We start from the raw sequence: 27,349 nt of genomic DNA, 5'->3' as shown, positions 1-27,349 counted from the left end.
TTTAGAACGCTGCCGCAGCCAATGGGGCCTCGCGGCCGGCTGCCGGAGCTCCTCATTGGAGGAGCGGGGAGGAGAGCGAGTAGAGGGCCCCGGGAGGGAGCCGCCAAGGTTCAGGTCCGGGAGGCCGGGCTACGCCGTGTCCTGCGCGTGAGCAGCTGCGGCGGCGGCAGCATCCAGCGGCAGTGCCAGCAGTTCCAGCCGGTTGCTTTACTTTTTAGCTGCACGAACATAGTCATTATGCCGAAGAGAAAGGTAAGTCTTACCAAAAAAGATTTCCAAGGCCTTCAAATTGTGCCAACATTAAATCTTGTCATTGCAACGGATTGCGCGGAATGCACTCACTAGAAACTCGGGGATTGCGAATTTCTTTGCGCTTGTTTTCAGATGCCTGTTGCAGACATTGCTCCCTCCCCGCGTCCCTCCCGCCGTGCTCATCGATCTGAGAATGTTACTTTCTTTTGAACTCATTCTAGCCGGAATGGTCTCCTCTTCCTACAACGAGAAGCAAAATCGCTTTTCATTCTCCCTTCCAGGAGGGGAGTTTCCTATACAAACTGCCAGGTTGTGGTTAGTGTGGAGGAAAAGCCACCAGAGGAGGAGAAAACAAGTCCCCGTTTAGTGAGGTGGAAAATCAGTCCAATAAGTCGGGCAGATGTCGGGGCCATTCCCATGTGGGCCATGCCCACGCTGGGTGCGCCGCGATGGCTCTAAGGCTACGGGAGAGGGAAAGCCATGTTTAAAATAGCGCTCACCCTGCTGCTCGCCTGCGCTGCAGACCCGTATGTACCAACTCCGGTGTCACTCAGGGCTGGGGACGGCGCAGGCGGGGCCCAGAGCGGCAGAGACCTGCCCGCAGTTGGCGGCGCGAGCGGCGGAGTTGGCTGCACGCAGGACGGGACGTCGCCGGAGGCGCGCGCCTTGTGGCTGCAAAGGGCGGGGGCCTCCGGGTCCTACCGGCGACCCAAACCCTCACTCTGTCCCGCAGGCGGGGTCCGCTTACCCGCGCCCCTCGGTGCGTAGAGGGAACTGGGGTCATTTTAGTCACATCTTGAGCTCCCTGCGGACTGTTATGTCCCTTTGCGCACTATTATGTCCCCTTGCGCACTGTTATGTCCCCTTGCGCGCAGGCCCCGGACACCAAGTAACTCGCGCCGGACGCATGTTTCCCTCGGAGTCCGGCTGCGACTTATTGTCCCAGGAAGGGGAGGGAAGGCTTTCCTCCACCTGAAGGAAACCGCGGTGTGGCGGCTGTTTCTAAGAAAATGCTTTGCACCCTCCCCGCGGCCTGCCCTCGTGTTTCCAACAGTGTTCACCAGTGAGGATATTAAATGTGAAGCAAAATTGCAAATAATATTCAGCTTTATTTGTTAAAGATGGTGGAATGGTGTGTATCAGTGAATGCATTATATTTTTTAAAATATTTTGAAGCTTTAAAAAGATTGCTTTTCCCTTTTTATCTGTCTTTACTAAGAATTTGGTGGCAACTTGTCTCCTCTATTTTTTAAAAACATAGTAATAAAAAGTTTTTTTTAAATATTTAGAGTTTATTGTGCACATACTATATGTGTAATATTGTGGGCGGAGTTTGACTCAACGTCTCAATCCTCAGAACACCTTGACAGGTGTTATTGCCATTGAACTCAGGCTTGGAAACACGAATTATCCAATGGTTTCACCAACCAATAGCTAGTATCAAAGATTTAATTAGATGCTATAGGTCCAGAGGCCTTACTTTCAAACATTATTTACTCATTCTCTTATTTTAGTGGTCGGTGGGTCAAGAGGACTTTGAAATCCAAAGAGACTCCCAGCCTAAGAAGATGGATGGGGTGTTAAGAGCACTAATATTTTAGATTCATTATTTAAATTTGATTTTTATGAAAGTATTGCTTTTCCAGCCCCATTGTATTAGCATGATGATATTAGAATGATGTCACCATTTTCAGCATTCTAACTGAGGTTTAATGAATTGGGAATCCTAGTCATCAAATGGGTTACAGAGTGAGTTGGTGCTATCTCCTTTGCTGGGAATTATTAACAAATTTAGACAGATAGTAAGTTTATTATAAGTAAGTAAGATTATTATAATGAATCCTGATGTGCTGGAAGCCTTGTTCAAGGGTCAGAGTTGGCGAAATCATCACTCTTACTTTTCCTTACTGCCCACCTCTCTTAAGGAAACAGAAGAGAAGACAGAAGAGCAATAGAGGAACTCTTGATTATTGTTTTATTTTCCTGGAAGGCAGGGAGCCCCCATGAGGAAGCTAGCCAGGCATCCTGGACTAGGGGCAGACCTGCGTACAGGCACCTGGGTGTCATCCATCAGGACATCAGAGTGTCCTTCAGAGTTGGGGAGCCTCTCCTTAAAACAGAAAGGTTTTTCATTTATACCTGTGGCCCAGAGACCTGGGCTCATGCCTGGCCAGGAGCAGCCACAAATTAAACATGGCTACCATGGCCATCCCATCTACCGGTCAAACCTTGGAACCGCCTCATGGAACCCTGGAGTTCACTGGGACTTAGGTAGGGAGCCATAGTCACTAGGTAAATCGTGCCTAGATGCAAAGAAAAGAACTGGAGACAATCTGTGTGCTGCTCTTTAAAATCTGTGAGGCTTGGGTATCTGCCAAGGATTTACATGCTATTCTATAATATTTTTCTTGACTAAAGGACTACCTGTTCTACATTGTAAGTTTTAAAAAGTGCCCCCTCACAATACTTTTGTACCATCTTGGCTCCTTTTTTCAACTTTTCCCAGAAATCAAGAAACGTTATTTAATGAACACACTTGAGGCACTGTTTGTTTTTGTTTTTGTTTTTTCTCTCACTTCCCTTTTTATTTCCTCTAAGATCTGCAAGTAGCAGCACCAGGGAGGGAACCTGTTCTACAGCCCCAGGAGGGGGTTACCTCCCCCTGCCCCCCATCCAGGGAAAAGCCAGCACCCCAGGCCCCTTCCCTCTGAGGGGAAGGTGGTTTCTTTACACGTGAACACATGCATGCACACTCCGGGCATTGCAGAGCTGAGATGCCTTAGGGATCACCTGTTTGCTGATCCCGCGAGCCCCCAGGAGGCAGGCCCCTAGGACAAGGCCCAGAGAAAGGGCAGGGCCACACCCTGGTCTCCTCCAGTCCCGGGATCAAGGATGCCCAATCCCAGCACAAGAGAGGTCTTCAGTTGTCTTCAGTCAATGGAGCATTGCTTTGGTTTTGTTTTTTGGTTTTGTTTTGTTTCCTTTTAGCAGGTAAGTCCCTACAAAAATAGAACTGCTCTTGGTACTGCAGAGTAAGACACAGCACTCATGAAGTCAATAAAATGATCTGGAGTCCTAGTACTGCTTTCATGCCATAGGAATACCAAGTTTCCTCCCAGGGAGCTTCTGTTTAATTCAGTGAGGGCTAAGACTAGCAGGCAGAAAACAGTTGAATAATATTAAGCCTGTATGGAGCCATTGATAAAAAGGCATTTTTGAGGCAATTTGGGAAACCCAAATATGAACTGAGTATGAAGTATGTATATATATGAATATAATCGGCGCTAGAGGATATTCAGAAATTATTGCTGATTTCATTACCTTTCACAGATAATGGCATTGTGCTGTGTTCTCTAAAGTGCCATTTCTTGTTAGAGATGCACACTGAACTATTTCCTGGTAAAAATAATACAGTTGCTGGCATTTACTTTCTCATACTCCAGCAAAAGAGGAGCGGGAAGAAGAATTAGCAAGATTGGCAAAATGTTGGTTATTGTTTAAGCTGAATAATAGGGGATTATTATGTATACTTTAGTGTTGTGTTTAAATTTTTCTGTAATAAAAAGATGTGCTTAATGTTTGAAAAAATATTATGCCTGTATGTACATCCCAGAATATACAGTATAGATTCTAAACAAGCTGTAGGATAGATCAGGAAAGATTAAATTGGGGCCAGTCTTGAAAGTGTGGGTGGAACTCAAATACACAAAGAGAAAAAGAGTCATTTTCTGTTTTCAGGCATTTGAATGCCTCTTCTGATTGTACTTGAACATGACCAGGCCTCAGGGATGCAATTTAAAGCCCATAGTATCCACATTGATGTAAAATCTTCTTCAGACACTTCTTAATCATGTCTTTGTGAGTTTTGTCTACATCTTCGTGTATGATGGTCAGCGACACGACACCAAAGCACTTTAATAACTGCGGTAGTGTTTTTGAAGCAGTACATCACTCAACAGTTGAGTTGGTGAGATTTAAATAAATCTGAGTTTCCTGTGTTTATTACCTAATGGGTAATGGGTCACCACCCATTAATAGTGAGGGAAACATCAGGGAAAATGATAAAGTTCACGGACTCAGATGGTGGTGGGGCAGAGAGTGACTGAGTTCTAGACTGCTCTGGTCAGACCTCCACGAATGCCTGCAGTGGTCACGTTGTTACATGGTGATCTGGGATGTTCTACAGACAGGCCTCAGCCAACGAGGCCTAGAGCCACGGTTCTGGCATGATTAGCCACAGCAAACACATTTTAACATCTTTCTTTTCATTTTTCCAGTCCCTCGTCATGAGAACTATTGGAAATGTCTAGTGTATCACATCAGAAATTCTCTAATGAGGCAGTTTTCCAGGAATCTGGGATGTAAACATTAGTGCCTCTTTACACTTAAAATAAAGGTTTAAGGAAGAAAAGTCTGTCTGCCTCTAGCTTTGAGATTTGAAGTGACGTTTTATCTCTTTTCATAAAATGAAAAGGCCCAGAAGTGCTGGGTTTGACCCATGGGATGCTTAACTAACAATACTCAAGGTTTCTGATTAATCTTTCAAAAGAATATCACATCTTACAACACCAGAGTCAGACTTTGTAAATGAAAGTGCAGATAAGTTTGACTACACGAAAATGAATATGCCACCATGGCAAAGGGAAAAAAAGCCTTGTTAACAAAATACTAAAACTTATAAAAAACTGGGGAAAATTTTTGTACCACGTATCACTGGAAAAAAATTGCTATTTTAAAAAGATAAATAGTCTCACATGTCCTTATGGGAAAGATGTATATCCTTTTAAGAAAATAACAGACCCAATAGATGAAAATGTTTAGTTTTACTAGAAATCAATGAAATGTATGTTATTAAAAATAATGAGATGTGAATTTTTGAAACCAGTCTGTTTGAAGAAAAAATTGTAAGTATCACTGCCCAGTGCGAAGTGACACTGACACTTCAGCAGCTCTCAGTGCGGAAAGGGGTGTGATTTGAGGTATGATGTACTTACCGTAAAATCCATTCATCTATTCAAAGTACACAAATCAACGACTTTTAATAAATTCATAGTTGTGTAAGATTACTGCCATCCAGTTTGAAACCATTTCCATCAATCCAAAAAGGTCTCTCTCATTGTTTTGTATCCAATCCCTACTTCACCCCAGTCCCAGGCAACCACTCATCTACTGTCTCTGTAGATTTGCTTTTCTTCTGGCAATTTTATGTAAAAGGACTCAAACAATATATATAGTCTGTTGTGTCTGGTTTCTTTCATTCAGTATAATGTTTTTGAGGTCTATCCATGTTGTAGCATGTATCAGTACCTCATTCTTTATTATTGCCCAATGATAGCCCATTGTATGGATATTTGACTTTTTGTTTATCCTTTCATAAGTTGATGGACATTTGGATTGTTTTGGTTTGGGGTTATTATAAATAATGCTATCGTGAATATTTGTATATAAGTCTTTACCTAGACATATTTTCATTTCTCTTGGGAAGTCTCCTAAGGGCAGAACTAGCAGGTGGTATGGAAGTCTAGCTTTAATGTTTTAAGAAACTTCCAGACTGATTTCCAAAGTAATTGTACCATCCAACAGTGCATGAGGGTTTCTGTTTCTCAACTTCAGTGCTCATAGCTGGCATTGTCAGGTTTTTTTGCTTATACCCTTCTAATTAACTTAATTTACATTTCTGTAATAACTAATGACACTGAGTATCTTTTCATGTGTTTACTCGCATAATGGATATCTTATGTGCAATGTCTGTTCAGATATTTTGCCCATTTTTAAATCGAATTGTTTGTTTTATTATTAAGTTGTAAGAGTTCTTTATATATTCTGGATACAAGTCCTTTATCAGATATACAATTTGTAGATCCTTTCTTCCAAATCTTGGCTTCTTAAAAAATTTGTCTAGTTATCTTTTGAAGAATGGAAGTTTTTAAATTTCGATGAAATCCATTTAGTGTCATATCTAATAAATCTCTGCCTAATCTAAGGTCACAGACATTTTCTCCTAGAAGTTTTACAATTTTAGCTCATCTATACGGTCTCTGATCCATTTTGAGTTAAATTTGTGTATAGTTTGAGATAAGGGTTTCAATTTTTCTATTTTTTTTTTTTTTGGTGCGTGTAGATATCTACTTGTCCCAACACCAACTGCTGAAAAAACCATCCTTTTCCCCCTGAATTGCCTAGGCACCTTTTTCAAAATCAATTCATCATAAATGTAAAGGTTTGATTTCTGTGCTCAAAGTTGTGTTCCATTGTCAGTATGTTTCTCCATATGTCAGTTCCACGTTTCTCTTGATTACTGTGGTTTTATAGTAAGATTTGGTACTGGTAACATCAGTTCCCCCACTTTGTTCTTCTTTTTCAAAATTGTTTTAGCTAGTCCATCCTGTGCACTTCCATGTAAATTTTAAAATCAGCTTGTAAATTTTCATAACATGCCTGCCATGATTTTGATAGGGATTGAGTTTAATTTATAAGTCAGTTCAGAGAGATTTGCCTTCTTAGCCAAATTGAGTTACCCAGTGTGAATGTGAAAGGACCTGACATGTGGTATGTCATCTATAACTACTTGCTGAGTTTAATTGAGTTAATATTGATATAAAACCTGTATTTGAGTAAAGGCTCCAAGATGTCAGGGTTGTACATTTTACTTCTTCATTCACTCACTTCACATTAGATAAACATTTATCAAGCATCACCTTTATGTAGAACACCATCACCTTGGGAAAGGAAGTGAATTATTTTTTTTTCCAACTCTATTTTGAAGTGAATGAGTAACTGCCCTTATAGTTAAGGATCTTTCAGTCTGATGGGGTAGGTCATGTATATATGGCAATATTCAGAAATTCATGGCAAAAAGTGATAATGAGCCACAAGAAAAACTGTGAGCTCTGAGCATTCAAAAGTTTGGCCAGACTTCATGTCCAAAGGAAAAACACTGACAAAAGTTACTTGGTTGAAAATGGTTGGGGGGTTATAACTTTTTTTATTTTAGTCTTGAGAGGATAGTTGCTAGTTTGCTAGTAAAGATAATCTGGCGGCACACCAGAAATCGACACAACATTGTAAACTGACTATACTTCAATAAAAAAAATTTTTTTTCAATTTAAAAAAGATAATCTGTGAAGTCTTGCTTTCTTTGGAATAGAAGGAAGCCTGTTACAGCAGTTGGGGTTAGATTGTGTATGGTAGCTGCCCTCCCTCATTAGTAAAGATTCAGTGACTTCTTGGTCCCGCTGCTTTTCTTTTAACCATCCTCTTGTGTTTACAAGGTGGTTGTCTGGTCCCATGTTCCTAAATTGACACATATTACTCGATTGATTACCCAGTTTTGAATCAATTTGGTAATCCTTCTAATCCCACTTGACCATGAAGTCTTTGATGATCCTTTGTTAATAGCACCTAGCACAGGTACTGTAACTATTTGTCGAACAAGTGCATGAGTGAATTGTTTTCAAGGGAAGAAAGTAGTAATTTGAGTTATCTCATATCCTTGCTGGGGAGGTGGTCAGACATGGTCTGGTTTTACTGTTTATTGGCGTTATGATTTAGGGCAGGTTACTTAACTGCTCCCTAAGCTTCTGAGTTCCTGATTCTTTGAGACTCAGTTTCCTTAACTGCAAAATCGAGATAAAAATACGTTCTACCTCATTGGGTGGTTGGAGAAATTAAATGAGATAGTGAATACAAAGTTCTTAGCGCAGGGCCTGGCATGTGTGAAGCTGTCAACGGATGTCCATTACTGCGATGCTGATACTTTTAATTATTAAGAAAGCTGCAGTGAAATAATAGATTCATAATAAGCCAAGCTTCCACTTTATGGGACAGACAGCACACTCAGTGGATAAGGACCAAGCAGATCGCACCTTGTATGTCTAATTTACTGCAATTATAGGAGTAGATGTTCAACAACCAAATAACAATGTTGTTTTTGTAAGAACATAACCTTTAATCCGGAGCATTCTTACATGGTTGATTTTTCTCACGGAAAAAAATTATGCTTAAAAATATCACTATCTAACATTCAAACTCCCTTGGCAAATCAGGTATCAAGGGATTCTCTTTTCCTATATTTTTCTCCTAAAAACAGTGCCTTTGTTTACAACCAAAGTTAAATATATTCCACTTTCCTGCAGGGTGCAGTTTGGAAATGGTGACTGAGATAAACACCATTGAAGCTGTCTGCTTTCACTGTACCTGGTATGTTGAAGTCTGATGTTAGTCTCCTGAGTAATTTAAAAATCAGTGTTGAAGATAACAAACCAAATCAAAATGTTGAATTATTTTCCCCACTGGCTGCTTATTTATTGTACATTTCACTGCCTTCTTAGAAGAGTTGAGTCAAATCATGTATTGGTTCCTGATTAAGGTATTTATTGTCCAGTCTCCTTACATCCTGTGGGCATGTCCAGCAACAAGGCCATTTAGATATGCCCAAAGCAAATGCATGTTCGGTCCTATAAAGTAAATGATATGCCTCTTCAGAAGTAGGGAAAGAGAGACGCTTTTAAATCTCCAAATTGGTTCCAAAAGGTATTATAAGAGAAACATATAAGTCACAACATATAAAAATATTTGTTACCATTAAAATGTAAATGGCTACCATTTATTGAAAGCCTGGATGTACCCCACCTGGGCTTTGTGCTTTATAGTCATTAGATACCATCATTGAAATAAAAATCTGTGAAGTTATTAGAGAGAAACCTGTGTGGGAAGTATTTTGGTGTAATTTCATATTATTTCATTTTATTCTCATAGCAGTTCTGTGAGGCTGTCCTCATCTCACAGAGCATGATACTGACAGCCACAATAAATAACATTTCGGTGGCTTTCTATGACTCAGGCAGTGTTCCAAGCACTTTGCATTAATGAGCTGGAGCCTCCAAGCACCCAGTAAGGTGTGGGCTCTTTGCACCGACACTGTGGCACGGAGAGGCCCAGCTGGGAGTGCAATCCCTGTGTCTGGCTCCGGGACCTGTCTCCATCCACCTCCAGAAGCCTGGGACTTAAGGAGATGAAGGAATTTCCTCTGGGTCACACAGCTGGGAAGAGATAGAACCAAGAATTCCAACTCAGCCCTCTTATTCAAGCATTTTTCTCCTAACCTTGACACCACAGTGCATACATGATTATTTCTAATAACCTCTTGTATTTGTATTTAAATAAAGATGCCTGATGAATGAAACAAAGAAGATTCAACAGTTAGCTAAATATGTGAGTGTTCGTCTGTTGAAAATGTTGTGTGTATTAAGACATATGCTGAGACCATTGCTTGTGGGTGCCAGTCATAGAAAGTTACCCAACCAGCCATTATTTATCTGTGATCATGCCGCCCTCAGGATCCAGGCTTCTGGCTTTGGAAAGAGGGACATCATAGCCTTCTGGGTATTTCAGCCCCTGCTGGACTGTCTGATTACGTACATTGTCTATATGTGAAGTTTCCTCACCCAAGCATTGATATCTTTGAGTATTGAGAGTCTGAAACTTCACATTTTCTCAGATTCCACCATGAAATGCTGGATTGACCATTTCCAAGGTATGTTATCTTCGTTAATTTGTTATATTTTAAATAATAGGGATGTTCCCCTGTGACCATGAATGTGTAAACACATCTGCATATTATACAGTATACTGAGACGTTATAAGGTAAATACTCAGCTACCATTGCATAGGCATTGGATTTAAAAACTGAGGTGCTTTTGTGTTTGGAACTCATCAGATAAGACTAAAAGCCTCATAGCTGGGACTGGGTAGATTTTTATTTCAGAGTTCTGGATTACCAGTGAATTGATGTTTAATTTCAAAAGTTGTTTGTAAAAGGTACAAAGGGATATTATTGTAAAATTATATCTTTATTACTTTGGCCCCATACAAAGAGAGGTACAAAGCTGACCCTGAGAGGTTTTGTTACTGTTCCCTCTTTGGTTGTTACATGTCCATCACATCAGAACCAGCTGATTAGTTTTGCAAAAATGTAAGGACCATCATAACTGTTTACCATTTACTGGAAGTTAACTCATGTCTGGGCAGATAGGCAAATAAATAAAATAACCATCTGGATAACATCCCTGGGAAAGTCCTGGTGTAAAAGTTGGGAGACTGGGGTCTAGTGTTGTCTCCACCACTCTTTACTTTGAGGAAAATCACTTGACCTCTTCGAACCTCTATTCATCTGTAAAATGGGAACATTAAGACTGGCCCTGGGTATCTCAGTGCTGTTGAGAGGATCAAATACAGCAACAGTGTGAAAGTACATAGAGAAATGTAAAGTGCTATAAAAATGATAGAAATGATGTGATGTTTTGTCTTTACTTTTAATAGTGAGATAAAAGGACTTGTGTTTGTTTATGTAACCATTTAAAAACCCAGAGTAGTGGATTTATGTGCAGCTCCACATGTATTTTTTTTTAATTTTATCTTTTACTGAAGTATAGTTGACTTACATTGTTAGTTTCATATATTCAGCAAAGCTATTCAGTCATATATATATGTATATAAAATCTCTGATATATATTTATATATATCATTTACTAGAAGTTTTTATATATCTGTATATATATATATATATATATGCATTTTCAGATTCTTTTCCATTAACACGTAGTATTTTTAATGGAAAATTGTTTCCTATCATCCCAAGAGGCTCACAAATGAGGGGAACTAGGAAACACTTCATTGCATATCATGTGCTGCTTGGCTAGGTCTGCAGTTAAACATATTTCCCACACTGGAAGCCCTTTGCTCTGCTAGCATCCCAGATCTGCACCCAGTTTTGAAATTCAGAAAGCTAGTAGAAAGCACTTCGAGTGGTGCGGGGGATGAGAAGATGCACTCTGAGCCAGCCTACCTCAATCTGAATCCCAGCTCTTCCACTTCCCAACAAGATTACCAGCTGAGTCATCTTGGGCAAGTTACTTAACCTCTCTGGCTTCCATTCCTCACTTGTAAAGTGGACATGATGCTGTTTACCAACATCACAGGATTGTGCTGAGGATGGACTCATTTAGATCATCGCCTTGCACATTAGTGCAGTATAGTATCCATGTTTACTAAGATGATGAATGTTCCTCTGGGTCTCTTGTCCTTCTCCAAGACCCCAGTACCTGGCACTCCTATCACATACACAGTGTGATTAGTAAGTATCCGAGCATCTGAGTAAGTCAGGTGAGGGAGATCTTCAGGTCCGTCCTCTAAGTTTTTCTCATGAAGAAACTGAGGCTCAGGGACAGGAAGTTTGAGCTGGACTGGAATCAGGTATCAGATGCCAGCCAGGAATTTCCTCCATAATCCCAGGTCCCATCCATCCACACATGTGGGAAGAGGTTACCTCTCACCAAAGAGGCAACTCAGACCAAAGAGATGTGTGAAATATTTAAAATTCTTTCATATTAATGATATACTTCCATTATAAAATTACGGTTATGTATACTAAGGAAATGCCACAGGACATACCTGAGCACGGCTTTTTCCTTGCTTTGAGTTCTCTTTCATAACTGAATACAATGTGAGATATTCTCCCTGAAAGTACCCTCAGAAAAGAAGAGTTGCTGTTTATTTCAGTTCATCCAAAGGCTTTTCAAGCCGAGTTCTTACTCAGTTACTTTAATCTTGAACATCAAAATTTTATTTTGGGAAGACATACCAGCCTTGTGACCTTAATAAATAAGCAATTTGGGTTTACAGAAGTTGATGAAATTAGTGTCTACAAGCAAGGGAGGAAGTAGCAAAGAAGTTTAACGTCGGTTTGATTCTTAATCCTCCGCATGTGATCTCTCAATCATAAATATTAGATTTTTAAGGATCATTTTAAAAAGCAAAGGAGTATGGGAGGGTCCCAATCATACACCTACGGGATGAATGAAAAACAGTCATGCTGATGTTAAATAATGGTCCTTGTGGCTTTGAATAAAATTTTCAGCGTCTGTTTTCATGTGTCACATACTTGAATTTGAGGGAAGTACCTGTTATTTGGAAAACTTCCTAAGAATTTCATGGTCAGTGCCCCCATTTGTGGAGGGAAATTAATGTTCCATTAATCAAGTAGTTGAATTATGTGTAAATTTTAGCAGAAGAGTGAACAGTTAGTTAGAAACACATTCTAGTCTTTCTCTGGATGGGTTATTTGGATTTTTTTGTCCTGGGATGATTTTCCACTGCTAACCAGCTCACTATTGGAGTGCTTTTTTTCTTCTCCAGAAATGAATTTTAATAGAAATTTTAAAGAAAAATAATAATAATTTTTAAATACTGGCCAGCAAATTAGAGAAAAATCACCTCAAAGTCAAAATAAACACTGATTTATTTGCAGTGTTCCATCTATTCCCAGCTTTTCCTGCATCAGCATGGATAATCCAGAAGTTGAGACTGGATTTGTTCTATGCTTGCTGGCAAATGGTTACTTGAATTTCAGACATACTCTAGACTCTCTAGTAATTCACTTAAATTGTAAAGCAATAGCCCTTGTCACTTTAAATCTTAGAAGTAAAGCTCTAAGAGCTTACATATACCAGTAAAAACTTATTGGAACTTTAATAGAAGGTCTAGCATTCCTTGCTGAGAGACCCGAACCCGCCTCCTCCTCCTCTTGTGGCTGAGAAACATGACACCAGGGGTACCAGCCCTAAGCTTCCCAGCCTGCTGCCCTATTCTCAGTATTTTTCTCTTTCTAATCCAGAGGCTAAGGTCATCAGGAGCTGTTCCCAAGTGAATGTTGAAGGGCATCCGGTTTTCTCATCTCTGATAGCTTCCTGGGCTTGGAGAGGGAGAACTGGGCTCAAGACTCCCAGAAGAGCCACTCTGTAAGGTTTTAATGAGGGAGAAACTCAGCAGGTGGTTAAATTTTCCTGTTGATTCCTGTGGATGGTCCAGAGAATAAACATTCCAAAATGTCTTTTCTTGGTCCCTGATGAAGACAGCTGGTCCTGTTTTAGTCTTAAGGAAAGACAGTGGTGTCCCCTTCAGTGCGTTTTAGTGTCCTCAGATGCAGGACCCAGGCATGCTTGTGTAAAGGAAGAATGGAGACAGGGCAGTTGGTCCGCTGCAGAAGGAATCCACGCTTTCTCTGCACACCTCTCCTCCCACACTCGCTCGGGAGGGACAGTCCTGAATTAGTGATTGTGGTGCTCTTGGCTTCTGTGGTGCTCCTGTCTTGCCCAACTCCAGTGCCTTCACATCAGCACCAACGAGGCAATTGTGAGCCACCTCTCTGGAACAGAAAAGGAAGGGGCGGTGTATGAACCAGACTTACAAGCCATTTATGACACACAGCAGACACTAATCATTGTGGAACTTGTGTTGGGAGCACATGTGGCGCTCGCTGCTCACCGGGGCTCTGTGTCTAGTACCCCCCTCCTTAATAACGGTAATATTTGTGGGGGATTTAAATACAGAAAACTCCACGGAATGATATAACATACCTATTTACCCAGAATTCACACATTTGAACATTTTTTATCATATTTGCTTAAGATCTTTCAAAAAATAAAGTGTTATAGCTTTTGCAAATAAAATTCAAATTCAAAACACCCCCTTGGTTCCTTTCCCAGCCTCCCTGGAGATAGCTACTGTTGTGAATTTGCGTGTAGCCTTCCAGTTCATGATTTTATACGTTTATGATGTGTATGTCATATATAAATCCCTAATACTGATCTGTGCATGTTTTGAAATTTGTAAAAGTGGAATCATATACATGTATTTTTCTGTTTCTTCTGTTATTTGATATTATAATATATAAGTATAATTTGTTTAGGTATATTATGATTATTGATGTATTTGGATTTTTTCTAATGACTTTTTAAATTTGATTTTATTTTTTAATTGAAGTATAGTTTACACTGTGTCAGTTTCTAGTGTACAGCATAATGGCTGAGTCACATATACATATATTTTCCTCTTCATATTATTTTTCATTATAGGTTACTACAAGATATTGAATATAGTTCCCTGTGCTATACAGGAGAAACTTGTTTTTTATCTATTTTATATATAGTAGTTAGTATCTGCAAATCCCAAACTCCCAATTTATCCCTTCCCACCCCCTTTCCCCTCTGATAACCACAAATTTGTTTTCTATGTCTGTGAGTCTGTTTCTATTTTGTAAATAAGTTCATTTGTGTCTTTTTTTTTTTTGTAGATTCCACATATAAGTGATATCATATGGTATTTTTCTTTCTCTTTCTGGCTTACTTCATTTAGTGTGACAATTTCCAGGTCCATCCATGTTGCTGCAAATGGCATTATTTTATTATTTTTTATGGCTAAGTAGTATTCTGTTGTATAAATACTTGGGTGGTCCCTGGCTGTCAGTCTGTGATGTCCTTGTTCATAAAATGCCCTTGTGGAGAGGTTTCCAGAGAAACCAGCTTTGTTGGAGTTGAATCTCTTCACATCTCGAGTCTGACGTTCATTCATCCAAAGGAATTAACATTTTCCATTATACCTGCTTTTTTTTTTTAATGTGGAGTCTTTCCAAGTTTCTCTTTCTCAATCATTTGTATCCAATACAAACATTAGGTCAGTGTTTAGAGAGTGATTTCTTAGTCATATTGTTGTCTAGTCCACTGCATAGAAGAATATTGAAAATAATATCATTAACATCAGTTTTTAAAAAAAAATTTTAATGTCATTTAGCATCAGTAATAGCTATATGCTGCGTCTTTAAAAGCCTATCAGTTCCAGGTAGAGGGTACCCCAGATGGAATCTGCCCAGTGGCCTGACAGGTATGAATGGGAGCCCAGCACCTCAGACATCAGCAGGTCCGGTCTGTGGCCAGAAGGGTTGAGTTTGTAGCGGTGGACGTGAGCAAGGCCAAATAGCTCACCTAGAGACTGTCTTCATATGCTCAGACTTTATAAGATTTTTCTGTCTTCAGCTGCACTGGCTGACTCAGCACAAGATCCGTGAACCAGACATTCCTGTGCGAAAGAGTGGGGACAGGAAAGGGAAGCTCTGTTTCCCTTCATGATAGAGAAGCTTCCATGGACGAGGGGGAAAGAGCTGGTTGATTAGGAAAACAGGAGAGACCTCCATGGATGGGGGGGTGGGGGAGGTTGTAAAGAGAGATGAACTTGGAGACTGGGTAACAGGCAGCCCTACAGGAGAAGAGAAGGTTTCCTACATCCTGTGCTTTGAAGAAAAACTTTTGTCTTTCTCAAAGACTTGATATACTGCTGACCTGTGTTTTTACATAGTACTTTTTATCTAAGTGTTGAAGTGTAGCATTATTTTAGATGGACTTTACATGTAGTCACGTAGCCTATTTTTAATCCCGTTGCATTAATAGTGACATCGTTTACTTCAACATTTCTCTGGTATTTACTGATCATGTGAGTTGTTTCCAGTTATTTCATGTTAGAAACAGTACAAATGAAGCCATATTTTTACAAAATGTCTTTCTTTGAGTCTTGGTTGCAAAATTGGAATTATTGGGTCATTATAGGATTAGCACTATGTGTCTTTTTCATATTGCCAGGTTGTTCTTTGAAAATGTTATATTAACTTGCCGTGTCACCAGCCCCACCAAACAGTGGGTTTTCAGATCTTTTAAATGTTTTTCTCATTTTATCAGATGAGCCATTACCACATAGCTGTTTTATTTTCCTACGCCAGACTTTGCGCCAAATGTCAATTCGCTATTTGCATTTTTTCATCCTGGGAACTCTCTTCCTATCTTGTGTTAAATAGTTTTAACTTTCTAATCAGTTTAACTGTTTTAATCTTGTTTATTGTCTTTAGCCAATAAAAATACACTGGGGTGAGTGATGTGTCTCATAAATCTAAGTACATTTTCCCCATTGCGTGCAGCCTGGGAAGGAATCAGGTTTGCGCTGTCAGGAGAGTAGGATGGATCAAAATCAGGAAAGAAATGAACTGCGGTGACAGGGCGCTTGGCTGTCCTGCCAAGGCTGGGAGTGTGGGAGAGAGACTGAACTGACAGTAGGAAAACAGGACTCATGGTAAATTTGTGTCGAGAAATACGCTGGAAATCAAATCTCAGCGAGTCTAGGGTGAAAACAGGCTTTTGTGCTTGGCGTGGGCTTTCCCAGCATCCTGCTCTCATCTTAGAGAAACACAGTGACTGGAACGTGGGTTGGATCCCAGGCGCCCCTGCCGCTGACTGCTGGGTCCCTGTTCTTTCCCTGATTGGTGGAGTCATCAGAGATCAACGAAAACTGCTTTGAGGGAAAATACATTGAGAATAGGGGCTCATGTCAGTTCTTGCAATGCTCCTGGTTTAAAATTAGGGCAGTTGTGCAGATAAATGCAGTATGTGTGTGTTTGTGTGTGTGTAAAAACATATCCTCTTACAGACTTACTTTTCCCTGCAGACTATCTTGGCTTATGTGGACCTTTAATATGTGTCTTCCAGTTTAAACACAATTCACCAAAATATTTTCTTTCTAGTCTCCAGAGAATACAGAGGGCAAGGATGGATCCAAAGTAACTAAACAGGAGGTAAGTGTATCTTTGACATCCTGTATTTAATTATTAACTGGAATTCTTAATATTGTTATGATTGTCTGCACTGGAATGAATACTATTCTCAACAAGATTGTTGAGAGTACATAAACCAGAGATAAAAATGTGGCTGTGTAGCCTGGCTCAGCCTGGGTAGATTTCAGTTAGGGGCACTGATGAGGCATTTTCCACTTACTATGTTGTTTATGTTTCTACCGGTTGGAGCTGCTGTCTGTTAAAGACAATGCTGAGAATTCCTTCTGGGCAAAGAGCGAGATAATAGGTAAATTCATCAAGGAGAACAAAGTCCGCCTTTCACAGCAAGGAGACGAAAGACTGTTGATTTAATACATTCTCTGCTCCAGTGAGTGAATTATAAATTACTCTTCTGGTTCTGAATATTTGCCTAAAAGGAGTCATCTCTAAAAACAAAAAACTAGGGAAGGATACATAAAATGTCAAAATATTAAAATTGGGGGTTTTTTTTAAATCAGGAAAATTCTTAGGGCTTGAGATAATTAGTTAGACAATAATTCAAAGAAACTCTCTATTTAATTACAGAAACCTTCAAAAAGCTAGGAACCTGGAAGAGATGCTTGCGCTTGGCCTTCATGAACTTCTATAAAGAGATGAGCCAAAAAAAAGTAGCAAATGAGATGATAACTGTGATGACAACTATTCACTTTTGCACAGAGCTTTACAGTGTGTGGAAAAAACTGCAATGCTTAATCCTTGACCTCATAAACTAAAAGGGGTCATGCGAGAGACAGAAACAATATTAAGTTACAGATTCTGTGATTGAGGAATTCGTATCCTGTTAACAATCCAGAGGTTGTCACAATAGCAAAACCCCTACACAAGGTTTGTACAAGGAAGTTCATTCTGCCGAATGGAAACTCTCTAACGGAATTCATATAAAGAAATAATTGAAAAGCAAGACAAACAGGACTACCTATAGCCAGGTCCCCACCATCCATTGACCCAGTATTCAGTGTCTCACAGAGTCTGGGAGGTGAAGTTGGTGATCCAAAGTCAAGTCACTAAACAAAGGCTAGGACCAACCAAAAAAACTATCATCTTACCAAAATTCAAATGCATGAATTTTCTTGAAAATGACAAAATATAATTTATAGGACAGTTGGCTAGGTGTAATACACTTTCATGTTTTTAGATTTGGGGACACAATGCATTTGAGTTTCTCCTCAGGAACTGCTATTTAAATTGATCTGTCAGTCAGGAAACCTCAAAACCATTCCACACAGCAGATCTTGGAGAGCAAATACAGCCTTTCCCTTCCTTCCACACTAAAAGTGATCAAACTGGTTAGCATATATGTAAAAGATTTTTTGCTTATACAACTGTCTTATGCATATTATTTTCACCCTAAGATTTGTATTATTTATGTATTTACAGTATTTTTAATATTTTATGATTATATGTATTATGTTATTGCTGACAAACATCTTTCCTAGAAAAGACTCTTGTCCTGTCATTTAAGCCAAGGACTAGATTAAAACTTGTGATATGTCTTCAGGACATCAACACGAGTGTTGAAAGTGAAAAGGTCACTTAGTGAGTGGTGTTTTGGGGTGAGGACTGTCTGACAGTCTGTTGATTGATTTTTCCCCCCACTGAATTGACTGAATTTTCTAGTGATGTCGTTAAGGATGCACAGCCTGGGCTACAGTGCATAGATACCATCTACAAAGCCCTTTCACATCCATTATTTTATCTGCTCTTTAAAATAACCCTGGAATGAAGGTAGAGAGCCCTTCACAATTTCCAGAGAGACGCGCCAACCAAAGCAACAAATGAATACACGGACACCTTAATGCATCAGGCTCTGCAGATTCCACAATGAACAGAAGAAGCAAAAATCTCTGCCTTCGTGGAGCTTCCATTTTGGTGGAGGGAGAGAGACAGTAACATGATTGGATATTTGCTAAAGCGAGGAGAGGAGCTAGTTGATGTCAGAGGAGTGCTGTTTTGGTCCACAGATAGGCAGGTGTTATTATCCCCATTTTTACAAAAGCAAACAAGGTTCTCAGAGAGATATATGACTCTGCCCAGGTGTCACAGCTTATAAACTGCAGAACCAGGAAAGGCATCTGAGTCTTCTGATTCAAAATCTCCTGTCCTCATGCCCCTTTTGGGGGCATCCCCAAAATCCAGTCACCCATGCCTTTTCTCCATCTTCTCCATTCCCCAGTCTAGGCTCTGAGCTGCATCTCTCCCCACATCCCAGTTTTACAAAGAAGGGAGTTTCTACTCAGCTCTTCATTTGTTTTTGAACATTAAAGGCAACTTGACTTTGGGGCTTTGCTTGGAAGTACATGGTGAAGCTCAGGAGCATTGAGAAATCTCATAAAAATAAATGCAGTTCCAGATTCCAGTGGAATAGCCCATACGTTTCAAGCAGTATTCACTGGGGTCCAGTGATTCTATTTGTATCCAGCTCTTCCAGGGAATTTTGTTATAGCCAGATTAGACTTCCGTGTTGCCAAGACATTAAAGTAAAAGACTCCATGTCTTTCAGAAAGGCCTTCACCGTGATTTTCTCCAACCAAGGGAATCATCAGTTAATTAATAAATGCTAACTGAATAATTCCATTGTGCCTAGCATGTGTGTACCACAGTAACAAACCCTCACATTGTTTCTGGAACTCTTAGTGACCTGACATTCTACTCTTTTGGCCACTTTTCCTGGGGATTCACAGTCAACAAATCAAGAGAAATTCTTATTATCTTTTTTTTTCATAGTAATTCTGTCCAATGGCCTGGGTGTCAAATGAAAACTTTAAATTCTAGTGTTGGAAAAAGGAAAAAAAAAAAAAGAGCAGTCCAGTCTATTTTCTATCCAATAAATATAGTCCAATCATTTCTAGCTCTCAAGGCTTAATGAAAGCTGATGGAACTTTCCAGGAAAGTGATCACATTTGGTGCATAACCAGGACCACTGACTGTGAGTGAAGGTTCGTCTGGGCCACCACTGTCTGAACTGAAAAAGAAAATCTCTTAGGGTGGTTACTGAAAAGGAGCATATAAGAAAAGTCTTTTTTTAATAGGGCAGAAAGAGGGGCTGATCAGTTTTAGGCAGGAAGTCATAAAATGATTTTACAGTAAAAGTTGTGCTTTTCAGAGGCTGGTCAGTTTAGACCACGTTGAGAGGCAGACTCTGTTTTTGCATTCATTTCATCAGCTTTTTATTTTGAAACTCTTGGTGTGGACCTGAATTCTTAAAAGGTAGTGAGTCTTTGGGGTGGGAAGAGCTTCCAGGTCCTGCAAAGCAGTGCTTTGGCTGGACCTTCTTCCTGGAAACGCACGGGGGCCTCTGACCTCACTCTGCCTGTTCAGCCTCTTCTCCTGTTCACCTGGAGAGGAAGGGAGGGAGTGGGGAAATTTTTCACAGGATTTGGCTTCACTTCGGTGAGATCTTACTCAGGACAAGTAAGTAGTTGGTGGATAGTGGGGCAATAATGAGTGATGATGGACATATATCGGCCCTTTTCAGGCCCCAAACTGGAGAGTAATGGAGGAGTGGCCTGAGGCCTCACTTGTACACTTGCTGTAAGTCTGGTGCTTACACACTCCACCCACCTCCATGTTGATGGGGGGCCCCTGCTGGCACTGGAGCTACAGAAATGCAAGAGAAGAGGTTCCGTGTGGTTGGAAGATGCTCCTTTGCCCCCCCACCCTCGGGAAGCACCTTGAAGAAACACAAGTACCCCTGCGCCGCCCGTTTTCTCTGATAATTTTGCCGTTTCTTCGGTGACACCCAGTCCATGCAATTAACCATCCTGGGAAAAGCATCGCGGGATTTGAAGTCTGGCTCCCAGAGGGAAGGCACCCGTGAGCATCCAGCAGACGCCGTGTGATGTCCCCTGGAGCCTCTGACCAAGGGCCCGGGCCTCGCGTGTCCAGCTGTCCACCCTCTTACCCTGTGTGATGACTGACGCACAGCCGTCACTGCTCCTGCACCATCTCCTGGTCTCAGCACAGTCCGCTCGCCGGCCTTAAGTCCAGCTCTGAGCTTTCCACAAGACCCCAGGGTTCAAATTATTCATGGAGGCTCTGGCCCTTCATTTGCTTCTGTAGTTTAAAGAAAGATAAGTTTGGCTTCCTCCAGCGATTTTCAGCAAGAAGGTTCTTAGATGTGGAGATGGCAAGAACTCTTTCTTCCACTTTGGCCTTGACCCACTGACCTGAACTGTCCTGAGAATTCTGTGATTCCTTGCAGTCGCGGCCGGGATGCCTCCTGACTATTTTTTGCTGACCGCCTTAAAAGATTGAAACATTTAAGCTATTGTAACGAGGCAAAGTGCACAGGGCAGCAAATTGAGGAGAAGGTGGAGTTCAGCTAGTTTCTCGCATTATCTACTCTATGTGAAGCAGTACACTCTTCTGCTAGGGAGAGCAGTGAATAAAAACAGAAAGTTTGGAATATTTACTGCTGGAATGCTTTTCAAGAAAGGCAATTGTACTTTTAGAAAGTGAAATCCCTCGGGGAAACACCTTTTGCGGCAAGAAGTAGAATATCAATTCTGTGTACTTTTTTCCCCCTCCCCTGAAATGCCTAGAACAATTCTGCTATTCGAAGTTTTCTTTGCAGCCTCCTTTGCTGTTAACTTACACCATTCTTGAAGGAAAAAAGATTTCCTTGAAAAATAGCGATCTCTACACGGTTTCTCTAAATTTGTCTACTTCCAAATTAAAAGAGAAGATTAGTGAGCTTTTTAGCTCTGTTTAAATCTTTAAACATATGCACTGAGTGGATAAATAAATGTGTTTATTTCATTACAGGTCAGAGGGAGTCTTTCTTGTTCACTGCCTGAGATTTGTAGTCATTCTCTTTCTAGCATAGTGACAAGACGGGGACTCCTGCCGTTCCAGTTCCTGCACAATTATCTAAGTCTCTTTTTGTATTAATAGATAAGCTTTCGTTTCCTTTGTATGGAATGAGAGTTGGACTGGAATTTGGTTCTTGAATAGCACCTCGGTGCCTCTACTGCCAGTTTTATCACAAAAGTAGATTTGGGTTTGAGTCGGAGCCCAAATGCATCTTCCTTGCCACTGGCCTTGTCCATTACGCCCTTCACTGCGAGAGGCCATTTCTTTGAAGAGGGCGCCTCCACCTCTTTAGAGAGACGCTTCGTCTCGAGTATCCCGGTGCCCAGGGCACCGGGGGGTATGTTTCACTGTGCTCACCTCGAGAGGGTAACAGGACTCGCATTCTGTTCTTTCAGCAAAGTAAGGATGTATGAATTGATTTGGGGGTTCTTTTTCATATGCAACGAGTGTTTATTCTACACCTCCTGGAACAGTTAAGAACTGGTTTTTAAAAATCAACTTGGTTGTGTGTAAATTACCAAAAACAATTTTTTTTTCCATTTCCTTTGTAGCCCACCAGACGGTCTGCCAGGTTGTCAGCGGTGAGTATTTGAAACCCGTTGCTTTTAGTTCTTAGGAATACACATCCTCTCTGTCCAGAGCAAAGCAGCAGAAGGAAGACAAAGGTGGTATTTCCCTTGGGTTTTTTTGTTTCTTCTTTGGAAATTACCCAGGTCATCATTTCCCGCAAGTCTGACCAACACTGCCAAGCAATTCACTTGATCGAATGCGTCCGAGAAAAAGGGTGGCCAGCCCCGTTAGCAAGAACACAGAGCCTAGGAGGTTGTTTGATATGGTTGGATCTCTGCCACAAAAGAAGGATGTTAGGCAAAGGCCTGGCCTCCCATTCTACACCTGATGTGCTAAAGGAAATGAGAATTCTCCCTCCACGACTCATACCTGGGTCAGAACGTTCTGAAAGTTGAATCCACACGCTCAAGCCTCACTTCAGAACTAGAGAAGCTTTGAAAAAGTAATGATTTCTACTTTGCCACTTGGGGTCTCCCTCTGAAAGCTAGGCTCGGGGAAGAGACGAGGGTTAAGATCGTTAAACTGGGATGGGCAGGTGTGGCCAAGCCTTGGCCGTGAATGCGCCCCAGCCCTTCTCACCACACTGTGCTCCTGGCTGGGCTCCTTTGCTCCTCCCTGCCGCCCTGCTGATATCCCAGTCCTCATCCTGCCAAGACAGGTCAGCCTGGCTCTCTGGTGGATGACTTCAGTTAATTTACCTGCGCTGCCCACTAAGATGTTGGGGAAAAGGCCCTGACCTCCTGACTGGAGGCACATCTCTCCATACTAGATAGCGCAGGAGTTGCAAGCCACTTTAGCCTTCAGGGAAGTATGGATTTCCTCCTCAGCCCACACCTGTGGCTGGCATTGGAGGGACTCTAAACAGAAATGGGTACTGGGAACACTCCCAGGTTCAGAAGTATAGCCAGGTTTGGGTTGGGTGAGCCAATGTTTCCTGTGAGTCCCAACCTAAGGAAGCAAAGTCAGAGTCACCAGGAAGATTACAACCCAGGAGGTGCGGTGTGTGTGCACACAGTTAATCCAGATTCTGCAAAAACCCCTCAAAATGGTGTGCTTGTCTTAATAGTAGTTTTTCACCATGGTTCAGAAGTGATGTTTTAACGCTTTTTTTTAGATGTCACTGTAGATCATCTTGAAAGCCATGGTATTCTATTCTATTAAGGGGATAGACCTTGTAAGTCAAAAACCAAATTTTAAAACAAGACCTTTCCGAGCACCAGGGACCAATAATAATAGCACCTTCCACTGACATCATTTCCCGTAGTGCAGACGCAGAGCCTCCTCGGAAGCCCTCAGGATTACAGACTCCAAAATCTCACCGTTTCCTGTCGTATCAAAACACCCAGGCTGAGTTTGGGGGAAAGATCTGTCTTACAGAAAATAATGTGAAAGGCAGTGACTCGCTGTAAGTTGAGAAAGCAAGGGCATGTCGATCCAATATACCAAACCTGAAATAAATTTTTTTTTAAATCCTGAAACGAGGAGCCATGCAAGCTGATAGATTTGGGGAGCAGACTACAAACATAGGGTGGTAAGAAGATGAAAAAAAAAAACAGTGCCAACTTTTCAAGCTCAGTTTTCTTTTTTTATTTGAGGGGTCATGTCTGACAGCCGATCTTCTGCAACTGAACTGCCCAAAGTTTCAGTTTATGCCCTTGATGGAAAGGATCAGGTTCAGTTATGATCCTGAAGTACCTAGAGGCACTGGGGAGGAATCTGTGTTTTTCTCCGCAGCGGGGGACTCTGGCCAGTATTTTCTATTTTAAAACCTTTCTCCCTAGTGCCAGGAGAGGTGCACATTAAATTTTTTTCCTAGCTCAATGAGAGCAATATTTGCCCTAAAGTAGCTATGGAAAACCGCAGGTTGAAACTTTGCCAGCATCTCCACATTCCCATCTTGGGGAGCAGCCAGGCCTGAAGCCCCTGGGCAGGTGGGCACTGTTCCTGGGAATGCAGAGAACCACACGAGGTGAGAGAAAAATATTTGCCTGGTGGGCTCTTTGGCTAAGAAGGTCTGTGAGAAAATCTGAAACTTTGGGAGCTGACGGGGGACATTGTGTCATTACAATTGTGTTCTTTTGGTAGGGGGAGGTAATTAGATTTGTTTATTTTTTTAGTGGGGGTACTGGGTATTGAACCCAGAGCTTCAGTGCATGCTAAACAAGCGCTCTACCAGTTGAGCCTCCCCCTGTAATTGTGTTCTTAATCACAAGCTTTAGGGACCAGTGAGCCCAGGGTCTAGGTGGGCAGGAGACTGTTCTCGCCTTCAGCCGGCCTTGGAGGAGGAAAGTAGGAAGACACTTGGCCACAAGAAATGGAAACCTGCATCACAGGTAGAAGGATTCAGAACTGATTTTGAAATACTTCCCAGACAGCAGTCTTCACTCCCGGATGGGCTCAGCCTCTGATGGTGCTCGGATTTCTCGACTGTGGGGAACGCCAGTGTGACCCAATTCATCGGGTCCTGTGGCCGAGGGCCTGAGTCATTCCTCTTGCTGCTGTGCTCTGATAAAAGGAGGTACAGAGACATCGGAGAGAGAAGCTGAAACTGGTGCCTGGAGAGCTGTTCTGGACCCAGGAATAATGAGCTGGCTTTCCAGTCTCACCTGCCGTTAGCTTGAGAACCCGGGATGAAAATAGTTATGAAATGCGGAAATCTTTATGCTGCTACCTGATGCTGAAAATAGGACAAAGTATCTTTTAAATGAACAGGAGCGTAGTCCAAATGTACTGTTGTCTTTGGCAGCCTTGTTGTGTTCCTTTTGGGGTGGACTGTTGTCTTTTTCAGCCTGTGTATAATGTAATTTATCTTTGCAGAAACCCGCTCCACCCAAACCTGAACCCAAACCAAGAAAAACATCTGCGAAGGTAAGGGGTGCTCCCTCCCCAACTTTGCCTTTTTCAACAGAGAATAAATTATGATTCCATATCCCGGAGTCACCCGAGGAAAGGTCACATTGAATGATTCAGGCACAGCGTACCAACTAGGAAACTAGCACGGCTCCAGGCTTTCTCAAAAGGTATAGAGCACAGTTTTATGCTTTACTGGGAGTGTGTTTTCCATTTGGTCCATAGAGTGAAGGAAATCAGAAGCCTCACGTCCAAGGCAGGGTTTGGTGGCCGCCTCGTGGACACACAGTTCACCTGGTGCTCAGAAGGGGTGAGCCCCGGCCGGGGCGACAGTGCTGCCAGCAGACGGAGGACTTGGGAGAGGCTCCTGACTTCACATAACTGGTCTTTGGAGGCCAGACTAATGACTGACAGTAATCGTGTAATAATTAATACCAGCAAATAGTTGATGCCAGCAAACAGTTATATGGCCTTTATCCTATGCCAGACCCTGTTCTGATTGCTTTTCTTATATAAACCGTCACGTCAGCCCTACTGAGGCGGGTCCCCCTACCTACCCATTTTGCAGATGAGGAACCTGCCACTCAGAATAAGCAAAAAAATTCACCCCCAAATGGCTTTCCTGTGCTCTGCCCTTTAGAGCATGGTCCCTTGCTGTGAATTGTCTGAAACGATGTGTATTGTGATGCTGAAGTGGAACTCATTCCTGCAACTCGGTCTTAATATCAGGACTGTGTCTTCCTCTGGGCCTTCCTTTTCCAGGGCTGTCTCAGCTTTCTTGGTCCGTAAGCCCTGGGTTCCCGCAGGCAGTGTTTCTCTGGCTGGGTTCCACCGTGGCTTCACCACATCCCCCCACCCCCATCCCGCTGCTGCTCTCCCCACAGCAGAACTTCATCCCACTCCAGGGAGATAGGAGACTCACTGAACCCGGGCACGAGGGGAATTAGGTTTTCCCCGACAGCAAAGTCTGGTGGATTTTCTAAGCAGCCTGTTACCTTGGCATGGCGCCTCAGCGTAACTCACTCAAAGCTCAGCAAAACTGGGTTTCCCTTTCCCCCCAAAAGCCACCGTGATGGCCCTGGTGATGCTCCCCTCATGTTTGAACGGAGGCTGGCTGATTGCAGGTAACAGCACACCATGTCTAACATGCTCTGTTTCCTTGTGCTCTGATCCTCTGTTAGAGAGAACCTGGCACAAAGATCAACAAAGGTGCCAAAGGGAAGAAGGAGGAAAAGCCAGAAGCTGGAAAGGAAGGTACTGCACCATCTGAAAATGGTGAAACTAAAGCTGAAGAGGTACTTTCCATACCTCCCACGGATTGAATCGGTGTCTCGAAAGAAATTGCTCGGTCCTTCAGCTGGCGAGCACACGTTCATGATGTCTCTTTTTATTGCCTATAATGTTATTGCAGATCCACATCTCTCGCTCCACTGTTAATGTCTCAGCCTCCAGAGGTACCCCACCCAGCACACTGTCAGTAAAGGGGCAGATTGAAACAGTGAGAGTGAAGGGTACGGTAGAAAATTCCGCATGTTTGCAGTGACTAGAATCAGATAGTGGCGTGGTGTTCTTTTCACGATGAGCTGCGGGAGCTTTGCAGGTACAGCTTCTGTGGTCATTTGCAAGTTTGCAAAGCGGAAAGCAACAAACGCAGCAGTGTTTGTGTTGTATATTCCTGCCTTGAGTGTTTTACACCCACCCGGAGTTGAAGTAGGTTTTGTAGCAGAGCTGCTTTTAAAACCCAGGTGCTCAAAAGTGTGCATGTTGGTGGGACGGACTTTTCTTTGGCTTATGGTGGTTTTAATACTAACTTTATCTTTTTTGTTTTCCCTTCTTCGCAGGCACAGAAAACTGAATCTGTAGCTAACGAGGGAGAATGAATTGTCATGAGAATTGGGGTTGATTTTATGTACCTCTTGGGACAACTTTTAAAAACTATTTTTACCAAGAATTTTGTAAATGCTAATTTTTTTAGGACTCTACTAGTTGCCATACCAAAATATATAAGGATGGACATCTTCTCATAGCCATGCTTTTTGGAAATTTCCATCATCCTTGAGTAAAATAAATATCAGTTTAATATTGGAAGCTGTCTGTAAAATTGATTCAGCCTTCCATGCACTTGCTTTAAATATTCAGTCCTGTGCATACTGTGGTGTTTCTACTGTGCGTATTTGAATTTTTTCATGCAGTTTTTCTAGAGCAATAATCAGTGGTGCTTTTGTACCTAGGTTTTATGTGATTTTAATGAAACATGGATAGTTGTGGCCACCTGCTGACTATTTGTGGTTTCAAATAAAAAGTTTTCTTGCCTGCAAAATACCTGCCTGTTGGTAGTGTCTTTGCTAAATTTAGGCAGTGTTTCGTTTTATT

The 27,349-nt window shown here is 41.7% G+C and overlaps 1 protein-coding gene across 3 annotated transcripts; it reads left to right on the top strand.

Annotated features, from left to right (window-relative positions):
- On the top strand, window positions 1-27,296 carry HMGN3 (high mobility group nucleosomal binding domain 3). Of its 3 annotated transcripts, none has more exons than XM_006214338.4 (6): window positions 1-252; window positions 16,655-16,705; window positions 22,108-22,137; window positions 24,944-24,994; window positions 26,158-26,230; window positions 26,818-27,296. In XM_006214338.4, exons 1-6 carry the CDS (start codon window positions 22-24, stop codon window positions 26,829-26,831), a joined length of 450 nt encoding a protein of 149 aa, XP_006214400.2. In that variant the 5' UTR covers window positions 1-21; the 3' UTR covers window positions 26,832-27,296. The 3 variants fall into 3 exon arrangements, with proteins under 3 accessions (XP_006214400.2, XP_006214399.2, XP_015103463.2); XM_006214337.4 differs by having other exon boundaries at window positions 26,158-26,271; XM_015247977.3 differs by having other exon boundaries at window positions 26,158-26,271; window positions 26,388-27,296.
- Window positions 27,297-27,349: the final 53 nt, after the last annotated feature.

This window comes from Vicugna pacos, chromosome 8 (assembly GCF_048564905.1).
Source record: "Vicugna pacos chromosome 8, VicPac4, whole genome shotgun sequence".
Taxonomy (NCBI): domain Eukaryota; kingdom Metazoa; phylum Chordata; class Mammalia; order Artiodactyla; family Camelidae; genus Vicugna; species Vicugna pacos.
This window is presented reverse-complemented; position numbering and strand designations above follow the sequence as displayed.